The sequence below is a fragment of the Oryzias latipes genome, chromosome 6, assembly GCF_002234675.1.
Source record: "Oryzias latipes chromosome 6, ASM223467v1".
NCBI classification, from domain to species: domain Eukaryota; kingdom Metazoa; phylum Chordata; class Actinopteri; order Beloniformes; family Adrianichthyidae; genus Oryzias; species Oryzias latipes.
The window spans coordinates 26,015,569-26,031,116 of NC_019864.2; the positions used below are offsets into that span (position 1 = coordinate 26,015,569).

Below are 15,548 nucleotides of genomic sequence, written 5' to 3' on the forward strand. Positions count from 1 at the left end.
GATGCCAGATTTTAAAAGAAAGATGCTGAGATTGTTCCTAGAACAAAAATATATACAAACCTTCGAAACACATACAACAACACAAATTGTCAGTTTGGCAAGAACAAAGTGAATCTTCTTATTTCATCTGTGACATATATCTTGCACTAAAGATAACAATTCCCTTTTCTTGACAATTGCAAACCTTAACTTTTATTTATTATCGATTTGATCCATAATATGAAAACATTAATGCACAACAAGGATAATCAAAAACAGAAAAAAAGATGATGTGAAACTTAATTTGTGACTGATTAATTATAATATTGGTATTTTGGTACAAAATGGGAACAATTTTGCTTTTTTTTTTTTAAAGGAAACTTGAAAAAACAAACATATCAACACATCTTTCCACTGATGCATTTGACAAATGCTGAGAAAACAGATGTTATTTTTAAATTTTAGTTGTTGTTTATGGCTAATCTGATCCTTTTTATGACACGTTCATCTATTTATGAATCTTTCTCAGTATTTATCCAATTTATTTAGATTTTTGGCAGCTTCTCTCCTCTGTAGACCAACAGTAAAGCTGCTGGCCGACTTCCACAACAAAGGCAGCAGCCGTCGAAACCAAAATGGCTCTAGTTCCTTCGATTAGCCTCATTCCAGCAGCATCAGAGCCAATTCAAGCTGGCACATGAACCTGCAGCTCATAACAGGCTGAGTTTGAACGGTTCTCCATGCTGCTGTATGATCAATTATTTACATGTAGGGGCTCAGTTCTTTTTCTCTCAGAGTGAGTGGTTACTTTCCATCGCAGGTCATTTATTCAAACTAACATCAGTCAGAACTGATGGTTTCATCAAAAGCAAAAACTCTGCAGAGGTTTTAGTTTCAAGATTTCCAGAAAGCTTTACATGAAACAGTGGAGGCGCCTCCCCAATGTGGAAGCAAAGATGACAGATTGTGAAGATGCAGCCTGACTGCTGCTTTGTGTGACATGCCTGTGTTTGTGTGTCCGCCTTGCAGGTCCCAGCACGTACCAGGATGGAATCGACTACATCAAGGCTCAATACGACGGAAAGAACAAGTCCCCCAACAAGGAGGTGTACTCCCACGTGACCTGCGCCACCGACACCAACAACATCCAGTTTGTCTTTGACGCAGTCACCGATGTCATCATAGCCAAAAATCTGAGGGGGTGTGGCCTATACTGATAAACTTGGTTGATGTGGGCATGTACCTGTACATGTCACATGTGGGACTAAAGAATGCGGCACTGCCCTGCAGCATCCAGGCTGCCCGCAATGCCGCCGCAGCCTGATCGGCTGAAGACTTAGTGAATGCAGTTCGTTGTGTTTTCAAACCCCCAGCTCAGCTGACTGAAACAGCCTCTCATCCTAATCCTTTAAGTTTCTTACGGGAGCACACAACCATCATCAGCCCTCATCTTCTTCACGTTCATGTATTCTCTTACGGCAGGGGTGTCTGTCTCTTGGTCTCGAGGGCCGGCCTCCTGCTGGTTTTCCAGAAACCCTGCTGTTGATTACCTTGATCAGGTGTGTTTAGCCAATAAGGAGCTTCAGCGGCAGGTTAGTTGGAAAACATGTAGGACGCCGACCCTGGAGGCCTGGTATTGGAAAGCCTGGCTTAGGGCTTACGTGCTTGACAGTCTGTACTGTACCCGATCTGAAAAAGCGCAGTTTGGCTGCTGTGATCAGTCCATTCAAAGACTAAACCTTTCACACCAAAGCTTTAGCTCCAGTGTTGATGATTTTTGAAAAATCCCAACTCTTCAAACCGCAATTAACATAATATTTGTGGATTCTGAAGCGGAGAAAAGCAGCTTTGCACCGTTACATTTTACACAAAGTGTTGCATATCGGCACTAAGCCAAGATCCAAAGCCGCTATTCTCCACGCCAGAATCCGTTGGATATACATTGTCGTGTGTTGTTAAGGTGTCGCGGGCGACATCTCTGGTGTTAAAAGTGGGCCCGAGCAGAATTTAAAGGACTCTGGCACTAAAAGCACTCCTGCAAACAGCCGTATGCCCTTCAAAATAAACCATAGTGCAAAATATAAGGTACGCATTGAGCTTTATACCACCTAAATTTTTACAGCAAGCCCTCTCTCTGCTGGTGGTAAAGCAATGACCGGAGTTCAAACTGCCACCTACTGTTCGTTGGAGAGAGTGGCGTCTGCATTCCAGCTCTTTATGAGTGCGAGCCATGGAGTGTTTGCAGAAGCCAAGCGGCCTGGCTCGAGCACAGTTTGGTACAGATTATTGATGTGAGCATGGAAATGTACTCTGGATAGGTACTCTCATATGTCACACATTGGATTTTGAACTTTAAAAGCGAGACCTGAGGAGGGACAGTCGCATTGAACTGGAGTTCTGAAGCAAGAAAAGCAGCTCTGTGACACTTTACAGTAACTTACCCAATCCACGTAAATCAGCTGAGAATGCCATGGAGAATGTGCGCCATTATGCAGCACTTAATGTCAGTAAAGTATATGAAACACTTTACTGAGATTTTACTAAAGTGTTGCTGATCTATGCAAAGTGGCTTTTCTCTGCTTGAAAGTCAGCTGATTCATCATCAAGAGCGTGTTTTTTAGGCGTCATCATCGATGTTTAAGGGTTATTAACGCATAAGTTTGAAGTCTAATGAAACCAAACAGCCAAAAAAAATCCTCTTTAATTGTTCCAGCATGAGACAGATTTTATGTCTGTCTCTTGTCAAAACATTAGTTTCTACTTTCAAAGCTGGATCAAGGAAAAATCACACGGATGCCACCAGCAGAATCTCCAAAACACAAACAAGTTTTCTTGAAGAGAGGTAGTGAGAGGGCGGACTCCTCGCTCGTTATAGAAATGGCGTCCAAACCATTAGCCTCTCATCCTCATGCAGGATTAGTCAGTAGTTTCACATTTGGGACGTTTGGACAGTTCAGGTGTACCGTTAAACTCTAAGTTTGTGTGGCTTTTTTCTCTACATGGCATCCCCCACGTGTCAGTGAACGCACCACAGACATGTGGAATGTAGAGATGAGCCATCAAACCACCAAGCAACCCCCACGGCACACCCTTACAGCGCCACCTGCTGACTAGAAAATGTAGAAAGGTTTATTCTCTCCAAATTAAGAAACCAACCTCAGCAGATGTGAGATTAAACTGCTCTGCTTTACTGAAATCCCATATGTTTTTTTTAACTGTTTATGACAGAAGCATGACCAATTAAAATCACTAACAGTTGGATCATTCTATTAATTACACTTTGTTACTTATTAAAAAAGAGAAAAGAAGGAAATCTTTATTTAAAAAAACTCATCTTTTTTAAACTTCCAATTAATTTGTCATTTGTCTGAGTTTTAACGATCCTTCTTGAACCTCAGTTGGCTGTTTTTCAGTCAGTGAGGATGATGAAACGATCATTTACAGATGCAGACTGGTTAACATCTTTCATAAAGTCGCAGCATTATGCCTTTTGCTCCACAGGCGGTGTTAATGCAAGGTCTTTAAGTCCAGATGTGAATCTTTAGGGATAAGGACATGGACCTGTTACTGAGGCTTTCTGTAAAACTGTGGACCTGATCTGAGCACGCTCAGTGTGGTCAGCGTTTGAAAACAGCTGTTGGTGTTTTCGTCACAGCCTCACCCTGCATTTCTAACTACCATTTCATCAAAAACAAACAGATAAGCTCCTCCCATTCATGCCCCACTCCCTAATTAAAGCCAGAGATTCCCCCCTAAGGCTGTTGATCAGTCCGTTGCGTGCGTGTGCGCTCGCCAATTTTCCACACACACGTCGAGCTTCAGGTGTGTCATTTAATAGCGCGGGAAAGGTCAGTGCATGTGTGCGCATGTTGTTCAGGAGACAGCGGAAGCCCATGGGTTTCGTGGGGGAGTCGGTATCTGTGGATTAACTACCCACAAGGCACCTCTCTACCCTTTCCACACATGAACACGCACATGCGCTGAAGGCAGAAGCAGGCCCGTGGGTTTTGGAAATGTCACAACACCTTCCTTTGCTAAATGTTACAATCGTTTCTAACCAAGCAGCCTCCCATGTGTGCTGACTGACACCTGAGCGCGCTCAGTTGACCATAACCTCCTCTGACTTCATACAGTCTAAGAACACGCCATGATATACCTGATCTAAAGGTTCTTCAAGTCAAAGACGGAAAAAGTGTTGAATGAGCTAAAATCGACCTTTTTATGTGATCGTATTTACTTTAGGCATGTAATACGCCCTGTAACACCAGAGCAGCTGGAAGTTTTGTCTCTTTTTATATCCAACAGACTAAATACTTCATTATGACAGAATAGGATCCAGTTGTTAGTCAACAAACGTGTAACAAGTCAGTGAGGCAACACAAAGAATTATGAATGAATAACACAATAAAACCAAGTTGGACAAACTTTTAAGAGACCAGAACAAAATCAATCAATCATAACAACAGCAGGCGGTTCACCAATAGTGTAGCAATACATTTGAAGCTAATCCACATAAATGTATTCAACTTTAGGGGGGACGATGAAAGCTCTAAGCGAAAAGTTGCAAAACAAAGAAAAAACAGCCACAGTAAGGGTTAATGGCCGACAAAGTGTGCGTTATTACTTTTTAAAGCACGCCATGGAAGCCTGAACCAACCGACGCGAAGTGCGTTAAAAAGTAATAACGCACACTTCGAAGGCCATTAATCCGCTTATACCATGGTCACTTACAAAAGAAATACATACTAACCAGTTTTTAGTCCTTAATTCTTGTTTTTTTCAGATTTGGATCGCTTTTTTAAAAAAAAGCAGACTATGTGTTACGTGATGCGCCGCATCACCGAACACATAGTCTGCGTCATGCCAGTCCGATGTCTGCAGCACCACCGCTGCAATCAAGATTCGGCGATATATATATATGCTGATCGTCCCGATGGGTTGAATAAAGCATCAGTTCAGAGAGAAAGTTCACCTCTTACCGCTTGTTTTTGTCCCAATGATGAAGCAAAAGGTTGTTTTAAAGAAGCCGGCGCAGTGATACAAAACATTAAAGCTAGGTGACCGGAACTTCTTTTTTCACCGTGCGGTTATCAGGTTTTAATGCACACCCAGCAGCCAATCAGAATCGAGTATCCAACCGGACCATAGTATAAAAGTTTATAATCACACAAAATGTAACGTCCACCAATAAATCCCAAGCTCCAGATTTCTCCTTTGTACTCAGCAGATGTTAGAGCAAAGCTGCTTAAAAAACCTGCAACACGGTTAAAAAAAAAAGTACTCCTAAGCTTTTTCTTAGATCTTTGAGTTGCTTGCAGTTTGCAATTTAAGACACTAGATGTCAGTAAATCTGCAATACAGAAACGGTGTGAAGGTAAATAACAATTATCAACTGTTTTAGATATCAGCTAATATAAGTTTTAAAATATGTCATACATGGTAATTATTAGTTATTTTTAGGAACTTTAGCCTCTTGATAGAATAAAGATAAAAGAATCCACTGGGATTAACTGAACCTGCTATATTGTTGTGATCTCTGTGTTTTTCAGTTCCCCTTAAAAACCTTAACATTAAGCCTTTTTTCTGCAATGACAAAATGTTGTCGGATTGTCATCGTTTTGTGAAGAAGCAGCATTTTTTTTTAGTGATGGTTGCTTCACCTGCTGTCCGAACTAAGAAAGCGCATTTACTGCTTTAGAGTCTGCTTCCATTTTTCTAGGTTTTTGGTTGTTCAAACTCTGCTGTAAGGTGTAGGTCAGCCTCCATCCATTGAAAATTAAAAATAAAAAAAAGTGCCCATCTTTTGATCTGCGACGCACCGGGAATGCTGGGAAAGTCAAAGCTGTAATCCCGCTGGTTGAAGAGCAGTCAGATCACACAGGAACGCCTCTCTGGATCATAGTCGTAACATACGGTGTGTAAATTTGAAGACGAGCGCTGCCTCGAAGCAGAACTATGATCTGATCCGCCGGGCCTCTGGGTTCTGGTGGAGACTGCTGGGTCAGCAGTAACGCCCACATTAGTAAACGGCGCCTTCGGCCGTGAATTCTTTTTATCAACTAATCGGTGAATCATTCACCTGGGGCAGTGGGGTGGGGGGTGGCATTGGAGCAGGTGGTGCCACAAAAGAAGCGATTGCACTTTATGCTGTTTTTGTGCTGCACTCCAACAGAATAAGCTGCTGGCCCAAGTATTTACCTGCTAGGTCAAAAAGGTTCATTTTATTACCAGAAATAAAATAAAAAAAGAAAATCTGCAGCTGCATTCAGGACTCAGATTTCAAGCTGGGAAATGCGAGTGTCCTGGATCTAGCCTCTGAGCGTGTGCGCTCCGGCACGTCCCCTTGGAAACTGTTGTGTTCTGCTGTTCGTCCCTCACTGCTGTCATAACCTGATGTATTTATACATGAGACTGTAACAATAAAGCAGCACATGAGTAACTCCACCCGACTGCTCATTTCCATCTGTGTGTTTGCAATGGACTCCAGTGTGAATGTCTGAGAGCTTTGTTGATCTTCCTCCTGCAGTTTATGTGTTTTCCAGAGCTGTAATTATTTATTGAGGAAGTTGTTTTTCCAGAATGCCTGATACCCAGAGACACTGAACACCGCTCCTGTAATTAAACGCTTTTCCTCCCCATCAAGCTTAAAATTGGTTTGTGTTGAAGCCGTTCATTTTGTCTGATGACTAAACGCTTGTTCCATCATCATCATCATCATCATCATCATCTTCTGCCTCCTCATCTCCCTCTCTCCCTTTCCATCTTTCCCCTTGTCTCCCTGCAGAATCGTATGCACGAGTCTTTGATGCTGTTTGATTCCATCTGCAACAACAAGTTCTTCATCGACACCTCCATCATCCTCTTCCTCAACAAGAAGGACCTGTTTGCAGAGAAGATCAAGAAGTCCGCTCTCAGCATCTGCTTCCCGGAGTACACAGGTACAGCAGACGGATGAGGGAGAAAACAGTTTGCTCCTCCCTTTGCTGCTGATGCAGCACAAAAGTCTGCTTCAAACATTCATTTTTAATGTTTTAAAAGGAGGAAAAAAATCTAGGGAGGGAGGAAGAAGATGCTGGTTAAGAGGATGAAAAAAAAGCACATTTCTATTCCTCCTCCCCCTCTGTGTTTTTGTCATGGCAGTGGAGGAATAAAATGTGGTTCTGTCTGTTTTCCAAAGGAAGAACCTTTAAAAGCCGCAGAGATGTCAGGATGAAAATAACCATCAACGATCTGTTTCTCTCTGGAACCATTTTGCTGCAGTTTTTCCCCGAAACTGAGCGCTGACGCACTAAAACGAAAGACAAAATCTTTTTCAAATAAAGCAAACGAGAATGATTTGGTAAATGTTCAAGGCTTAGTTAGCTTCTTTGAGGCAGAGTGAACGCGGGACTCTCTGGTGGCATGAAAAAGCAGATCTGGATAATCCCAGACTTCAGATTTGGAAGAAAGTCACTTCAGACACTCAGAACTGAAGTCTCAGAAGCGGGTTGAAGTGAGGACACTGCTGTTCGAATATAGTACTCTGTCCTCACTGAGTTACTTCCAGACTTAAAGTGACATTTTTAAACCCTTCTGATTAAGAGCTGCTTGCTCAGTATTTTAGTTCTGCATCAGAGCTCTGCAGGAGCGCCGTCCTGACATTTACTGTCTGTAATTTATAAACCGTGAGGAAACGCTACACTTTAAACCTGAGTGTCTGTTTACGGTGGACTCGGTGTGCTGCTGCTGTTGGTGAGAAACTGCAGAAGACTGAGAGTTTTTGAGGACAGGTACTGGCTGGTGGTGAGGCTCCCTTGTCTGCAGTTCAAATCTGTAGATAGCTCGTAATCGACAATACAAAATGAAACTGATTTTTAAAAAAAGTCTCTGGTGACAACAAGATGGCGCTAGACTGGAATGCAGAAGAAAACCAAACTAAAAGGATGATTCAGGGACCAAAGAAACACCAAAGGCTCATCCTGACACCTTCAACATCAACGTAATTACCAAGTTTTGTTGTCACATTTAGACCCAAACTTTTAGCCTTGAAGGTGGGGTTTCCATAGCAACCTTAAAGTTTTAATCATCTCATAGCTTGATAAATGTTCGCTCCTATTTTAGTGCCTCTACATTAAACTGAATTTCCCCATCAACCATTTTTTTTAATCCATTAAACTTTCAGTCCAGAGTTTGTCTCCTTCAGTGTTTAATGTAAACTTTAACCTTAATGGCGGAGGCCTAAAACGTTTCCCCTTTAAACAGCCCGGGGTTGTGAAGCAGTGAGCAGGAGTTTTGTTCCCCCTTAACAATCGCCGGAGACACGTAAATAACACGCTCTCTTTGACATGTAGTAACTCTTTCACCGTTTGGGCAGTTAACCTAAAGCAGGCGAGTCTGACATGGAAAAACAAAAGCGGCTTTTATATCGGTTTTGGACCAGAATCTGCAGGTTTACATTGGTTGCCTTAAACACTTGAGTGCAAAGCTGCTGTTCGATGCTCCAGAATCCACTGGAACATTTGAAGGAAAGTCAACACTGGAGCTAAAGCTCTGCTGTTAAAAGTCTTAGTGACCCGTTTGCCACATGACTATGGCTGGAAATTAACCACCCATAATTTCCAGAATAGATTCGATACGATTCACCCCGTGGTTATAGGTTGGCCGCCATCAGTCTGTGAATGGGACTGTAAAGCGCTTTGGGCCCTCGGGGAAGATAGAGAAGCGCCATTCTTCAAACAAGCAATGGCCCCGCCCATATCAAATTCCACGCGTTTATGAGGGTTTCCCCTTTGACCTCTCCCAGAGTTCAATGCGCACCGGTGTGCTTGTGAACTCCTTCATGAACGCACCCCCATTTCCTTTGTCCTCCCCCTCAGGGCCCAACACCTACGACGACGCAGCGGCTTACATTCAAGCACAGTTCGAGAGCAAGAACCGCTCCCCCAACAAGGAAATCTACTGTCACTTGACCTGTGCCACGGATACAGGAAACATCCAGGTCGTGTTCGACGCCGTGACCGATATCATCATCGCCAACAACCTCCGAGGGTGCGGCTTGTACTGAGCGCGCCCGGACGCCCTGTAACGACCTTTCCCTCCTTTTTTGTCCCCTCTCTTGTCCCGCCCCTTCCTGTTCCCGCCCCTCCCCCCCCCTCCCCGTGTTCCTCTGACACTGCTGTTGAAATGACGATGGCAACAATGGTGGTTCTCGGAATCTGTAACGAATAAAGAAAATAAAATGCAAAAGAAAAAGCAAGACCTTACAAACAAGGTGATAAGCCCACACTTGTTTCGGGGTTTTGTTTTGGTTTTTTCTTGCTCTGACCCCCCCAACCCCACCCCGATGTTTTTCAGTCTTTTTGCCAAGCAATCAAATTTGTTTAATAGTAAAGCCTGCAGCCTTGAAAACTCCTTGAACAAAGTCGATGAAAGCCGCTCTATTGTGTGTCTTCTGTAACAAAACCGAAGCCTGTACTTTTTTTTTTGTATTGTTACTTTAATTACAATGGCTGTTTATTTCTATTGATCATGTGGATATTTATTACAACCATATCAGTCTTTACACTGACTTTTACTTCAGTTTGCCTCACATGACTCTTGCATTTGTTTCTCCTATTGTTGCTTCTTTAGTGATTATATATTAACTTTTTTTTTTTTTTTTTATAAATGTGTTTAAAAAAAATTAACCAGAAGACAAAGCTGAAAAGCTGGTTTGTTTTAAGTGTTTTGTTTACATTGGAAAAAACGTTTTTTTTGTTTTTTTTTTAGACGTTTGTAATGTCGGTTTTGTCCTGGACTGAACCATTTCTGCGTTTAAGACCCGGTTTTCATCGACAGGAAGTGGGGCGTTTCCGTTCTCCGTACGTCTGTGCACGGGCCGAACGTCAGCCGCATATCAGCCAAATGTCAGCCGGGCCTCAGAGCCAACAGGAAACCTTCTTTGTGTCCTAAATGTCAGCGCCATGAAACAGAGGCACTGCACTGTAGATAGCTATGCTTTTAGAAGCAAGTATACAAACCTATTCACCTATAACCGTCTAACCCTCCATGTAAAAGAAAAAAAGAAAAGAAAGAATGCCTCCTGGTTAATTTATTCGTTTATTTATTGATTGATCGCTCTCACGTCTTATATCTCAGTTAATTTTTTTCGCGCTCCAAATTCCAGACTGCAGGGTAACACCCCCCACCCCCCCCACCCCCCCAAAAAAAAGATAGCATGAGATACTCAAGCCTTTGTATAAAGAGATAACTTATGGTATAAAGCTACTCATGAAAACTGCAACACTAGAAAAGTTTTAATAAAAAAAGTAAAAGATAACACAAGAAAAAAAAAAACACAAAAAAAAGCTGAGAAAATAGCCCCAGCCGAAAAGAAGAGGGGGCAGATGTTTAAAAAAAACATGAGAGCGGTTTGGGAGCGGGAACAGGAAAAGAACAAAACCCTTCAGCATAGTTATTCACAATATCATCATGTAATCTTCTTTCACCCTTTTTTAAATGAAAACATTTTGCAGATGGTTCCACTTTGAACCGGACATCCCGGACTGACCCCCGCGTTCTTGTAATGCTCTGAACTGACCCCCTCCTCTTTACCGTTTTGCCTGATTCCCTGCATTAGAACCGTGTCCTCACTTTAGCCTGACTCCGAACGATTAAATATAATATTATAACAATATCTATTTTTTATGATTTCCGAAACAAAACACTGTTTTTTGGGGAGAGCACGTTTCTGGCTGCATCCGCTGCTTCGGGATGCCGCATGTGCGCACATCGACGCTGTAAAAAGTCATGCTCCTTCCTTCTTTTATTTTATTTTTTTGAGTTTGCCGCACTCCTTCCAGGTCTATAATGAAAAGCACAGTTCTCTCACACACACTCACAAACACACACAAGATGTAGATTTGGAAATTTCGTATTTATTCATGCCTAATCTATGTTACCATCCATCTATCTATCCGTGGATCTATATAGACCTCTGTTGATTTCTAGTTTTTAAAAAGAGAAAAAGAGCCGTGTACAATTTGTCATTCTCTTCCTGTTTTCCTCACATTTTTTACCTCCTCTCTGTTCTCTTCTTTACCCGGTGAATGCTTTTTTTCTGTGCAGCTTTTTTTCTCTCTCTTCCCCCTCTCTACTCTTCTTTAGTGAATGGTTGTTATTTCATGTGGGATGTCCGTGCTGGAAAACCAATCGAATGTAGTGTTTACATTAAAAAGCCACTGTTTTCATGACTACACAAAAGAAATCAAGCTCTTCTTGTCTCCAATCGCCCGTTCTTCTTTGTGCAGCTGCTTTCTGATTCGCCGAATGTCCAGTGGGTGAAGATCAGCTTTTTCTTTTTCCATCAGAAATCTCTGACACTTTTTCTTGAACATATTTCAGGCACACATCTGGAGTTTCTCTAAAAAAATGTTTAAAAAAGCACCAGAAACAACCAAAAGAGGAACAAAAATGATGAGATATGGCTGCAGTTGTGGTAGAAATGGTAGTAAAAAAAAAAAACGAACTTTATTAATATTGTTGTCAATTTAACACAAATAAGCAAAAAAATTAGGTTTTAGTAAAGATCTCAGAGTTCCTCTAACAAACCGACTCCGATGAAAATTGTGTTGTCTTGTGGAGGACATATATGAAGAAATGAAGCCCTACGTTTCATTCCTGAGTATTTCTTTATTCCAATCATTGTGAATCAGGAGCAGATGAAGAAAATGCCAGCTGAAAAGGATTGCATTTGTGATGAAGAAAATACGCTGGGCGGGCCACAAGCTTCCTGCTCCGAGCTCTCAGCAACAGGGAGGGGAAGGGCGGACGAGGTTGGTCCAGGCCAACGGTCCCGCCCACAACTTTCTTAAGAAACTGTTCTAAAATGACACATTTTTCAAATAAGCCTCAAAATGACCTAATCATAATTAAAAGACAACCACGAACGCTTTGAAAATAAATGAAATCATGATCGGAGTGAGTGAGAAAATGTCGATCTTATTTCCTGAGCATTTCTAGTTGACAGTGTAGAGACTTTTCAGTGAAGGTTGAAGACTTCCTGAAGGTTCCTAAACGCTCACCATTCCTCAGATCCCTTGAACACGTTCAGAACCTGAGCAACATGACTGCTGTCCACCTCCAACAGGACATCCACACCCTGTCAGAGTCCCTTTGACCCCAAACTGCTTTTGGTTTAGTTAGTATGATTGATCCTGTGGTGATCCAGAAGTCAGGTTTTGGGACTTTAGTGTGGTACGGATCGGTTAAAACCAAATCACCTGAAAAAATGATTATTCTCTTCAACAGTGGCCCCAAACTTTTTCAGGCCGGGTTAATGTCAGATTCTATTTTGATGGAGCGGTCAGGACGAGGCTGATGTGGGCATCCGATATTTATTTATACTTCCCTTAACATTTGAGGGTAAAGTTTGTTTTCATCCTCCACAAATATCTGCAGCTGCTTTAAAGTGTCTTTGTTCAATAAATCTCATGTAGGAACCTTTAAAATATGATCTAGATTTTCCCTTAACCCATAACTGTTAAAGTGGAAACTAAAAGTAGTTTGGGAAAGTAGCAAATGGATTTCTGACACAAGCCACTTAACACGCGTCAAGAATGAGTTAAATGTGGCGGAGAGAACTAAAACTAAAAATTCCTTCATAATCAAATTATAAATAAAACGTGTAATTTATTAATTTCAAAAATTGTTGGTCGTTTTTCTTTTCCTTTGCAGCCCGGTAGTGAGTGTCCCACAGACCGGTACCGGTCCACGGCCAGGAGCTTGGGGACCACTGCTCCCACAAAACACTGCAAAAGAATCTGAAATGTTGTTATTTAAGATACTTTTTTTTTTTTTCAAAAAGCCTAAAAGTCACCGTCCTCTTTTCCACTGTACGAGGTGTGTGAAGACCAGCCCAGATCATTGAGGAAACTGTAAACGCAGGACAGGTAGGAGTCAGGCCAGGATAACCGTTTGGAGCAGGTTGCTGTCGTGAGACTACAGAATGGGGCGAGTGGATCCCAGTTTATTTAAAGGGCCTATATCATGCAAAATTAACTTTTTTGACCTATTAGGTGTATTATAATGTTCATTACTCACAAAAAAGCAACCCCAAAGCAGTATTTTGATCCATTCACACATTTCTGGGTATTCCTCTAAAAACTGCGCTGTGAGTACCAGCCCCTCCCAATCCACCGAAACGAGTGGGTTCTCACATTGTGACATCATAAAGTGAGGAACAGCCTCTTCCAGGAAGAGTCTGTGCTGCAAGGACCGCCCCCAGGCTAAGACACACACCCGCTTTCTTCACAGAGATCGCGGTGATCGGCTAAACGCTTTGCTTTTATATACACAATATGCACATCAGTTTTTGCAAAAGTTCTGATGTTTGTCCTCGTGGGCAAAATGCTGACACTGCCGACGCCGGCTCTAGGTTGACACCCTCATGGAGCAAAAGGCGGAGCCTCAGAGATCAAGTCGTCTTAATACTAGGTTGGAAATTAACTCGGGGAAAATAACACATTTCATAAAAAACGGTTCTTTTGTGTGCAAAAGGTAATATATCATAATATATATATATATATGTGTGTGTGTGGATGTAGTTCAGTCTGAAAGGCTTAAGAATTGACTTATTAAACGTGTTTTTTTCATAGCTAGAAATGAATTCAGGTGTCTATGGGTTCATTTTAATAGAAAAGTCTACTAAAGTCTGGTTTCTGGTCTGTGTCAGATCCCATGGCGCCCCAGCAAACCAGATCTCCAGCTGCATTGACTTCTGCCGGCAGCGTATCACGACAGCAGACAGCGAGCAGCACCGGGATCCAGGGAAAGAGGCGTTGCCTGCAGGGCTGCTGTCGCGTTGGCTCGCACAACAGTGCTGTATGTTGACGGGTCGGTGGGAGGGGAGGGGAGATGGAAGAGTCGTGAGAAGGAAAAAATATCCGGTCCGGATCCAAACAAACACAAAAAGGATGAAGTTTCCCAAACAGAGAGGTTCCAGCCTGAGGTCAGGAGTTTCTCTCATCAATTCTCTCTGAAACTGAGTTTCTTCATAAATGAAAAGCGAGGATTCTTTCTCCCAAAGAACGTCCGAACAGAACCAGCTGCATGACCTGAACAACAGAGAAGAGCATGAAAGGTCCACCATGTGCTGAGCTTCACCAAGACCTTCACTGAGGGAGGTTCAGACCTGGGCTCTTTGTCCTGATGGATCCGTAATGTGTTTCTTTGGGTTTGAGAACTGCTTGTTGGAGAAAGCTGAGGACAGAACCAGTCAAGAAGAAACATCTCATCTCCACAGAGACTCCAAAAGCTTTCAGTAGAAAAGAAGTTCCGATTTTCTCATATTCTTGTTGGGGTTCCACTGTGAACTCATTTAGAAGAACCTGTGAGATAAAAGCAAATCTGCTGAAAACATGTGGCTTCACCGAAGGATTTTGAAGAAGATCCACATCTGTCAGAAAATAAAGTTTTTTTTTTTATCAGTTTCACAGCAAGAACTGCTGGAGAGAAGCAATTCCAATACCATCAGGACGGTAAAGCCCAAGAACACACGCAGATTCATTCAAATAACATTTATAATCTGGAACTCAGGCACTCTCACCTCACGGCAAAAAGGTCCTGGTCCAAATCCCTGCTAAGACCCGTCTGTGTGGAGTTTGCGTGCATGCTTGGAATTTCTCAAGGAACTTCCTCCCACCATCCAAAAACGAGCTTCATTGGTTAATCGGTGCCTCCAAATTGCCCCTAGCTGTGAATGTAGGGTCAGGCCCTGCTACAATCTGGCGACCTGTCCAAGGTGTACACCGTGTTTGCTCAACAGCAGCTGGGTTGGCTCTGGAAGCCCCGTGACCCAGAAAGGGATTCAGCGGGTTCTGAAGATAGTTGGATCTGGAACGTCAGGCTCCAGCGCTGTTGCCCGTTTCTGATCTTGGCTACATGACAAAATATTGAAAAAAGAAAAACGAGATTTTTTGTTGAATTTCTTAAAGGCAAGGCAAGTTTATTTATATAGCACAATTCTTACACACTTTAATTCAAAGTGCTTCACAAAACAGGAAAATGCATTCAAATCACAATACATCACAGTGCAAAGATTAAAAACGTACATAATCATTATAAAATTTGCTTTAAAAGAAAGGAAAGAGAGAAAAAAAGAAAAGAGGTGTGGATAAGGACCCTTCAGTTATAAACACGGCTAAACAGGAATGTTTTGAGTCTAGATTTGAACCTTAGCACAGTAGAGGCCTGTCTCACAACCTCAGGGAGACTGTTCCAGCTTTTAGCTGCAAAGGATTGAAATGCTGATTCCCCTTTGGTTAGTCCTGACTCCCCGGTCCCTGAGGTCCTCAGAGTCCAGGATGGTTCGTATGATGCTCACATGTCAGAGATGTACTTTGGTGCGCGGCCATGGAGAGACTTGTAAACAAGCAGAGCTGCTTAAAAGTCTATTCTTTGAGCTACAGGAGGCCAGTGCAGAGACCGGAGCACAGGACTGATGCGATGGTACTTCCTGGTTCCAGTCAGGACTCCAGCTGACTGAAGCTGTTTACAGCTGGTTTGGGGAGGCCAATGAGCAGGGCGTTACGTAAGGGTTAATGGCCTTTGAA

General features: G+C 42.5%; 1 protein-coding gene across 2 annotated transcripts in view; it reads left to right on the plus strand.

Moving 5' to 3' along the window:
• LOC101167706 (guanine nucleotide-binding protein G(o) subunit alpha) overlaps positions 1–10,957 on the plus strand; it is a 102,974-nt gene extending 92,017 nt beyond the window's left edge. Inside the window, exons 7-8 of one of the 2 annotated variants that reach the window (XM_023955984.1) lie at positions 6,764–6,917; positions 8,835–10,957. In XM_023955984.1, the coding sequence (XP_023811752.1) occupies positions 6,764–6,917; positions 8,835–9,022 (342 nt within the window). In that variant the 3' untranslated portion in view covers positions 9,023–10,957. Of the gene's footprint in view, positions 1–1,008; positions 3,278–6,763; positions 6,918–8,834 lie in introns of those variants that run through there. The other variant, XM_023955985.1, reaches the window with a different exon arrangement.
• Positions 10,958–15,548: the final 4,591 nt, after the last annotated feature.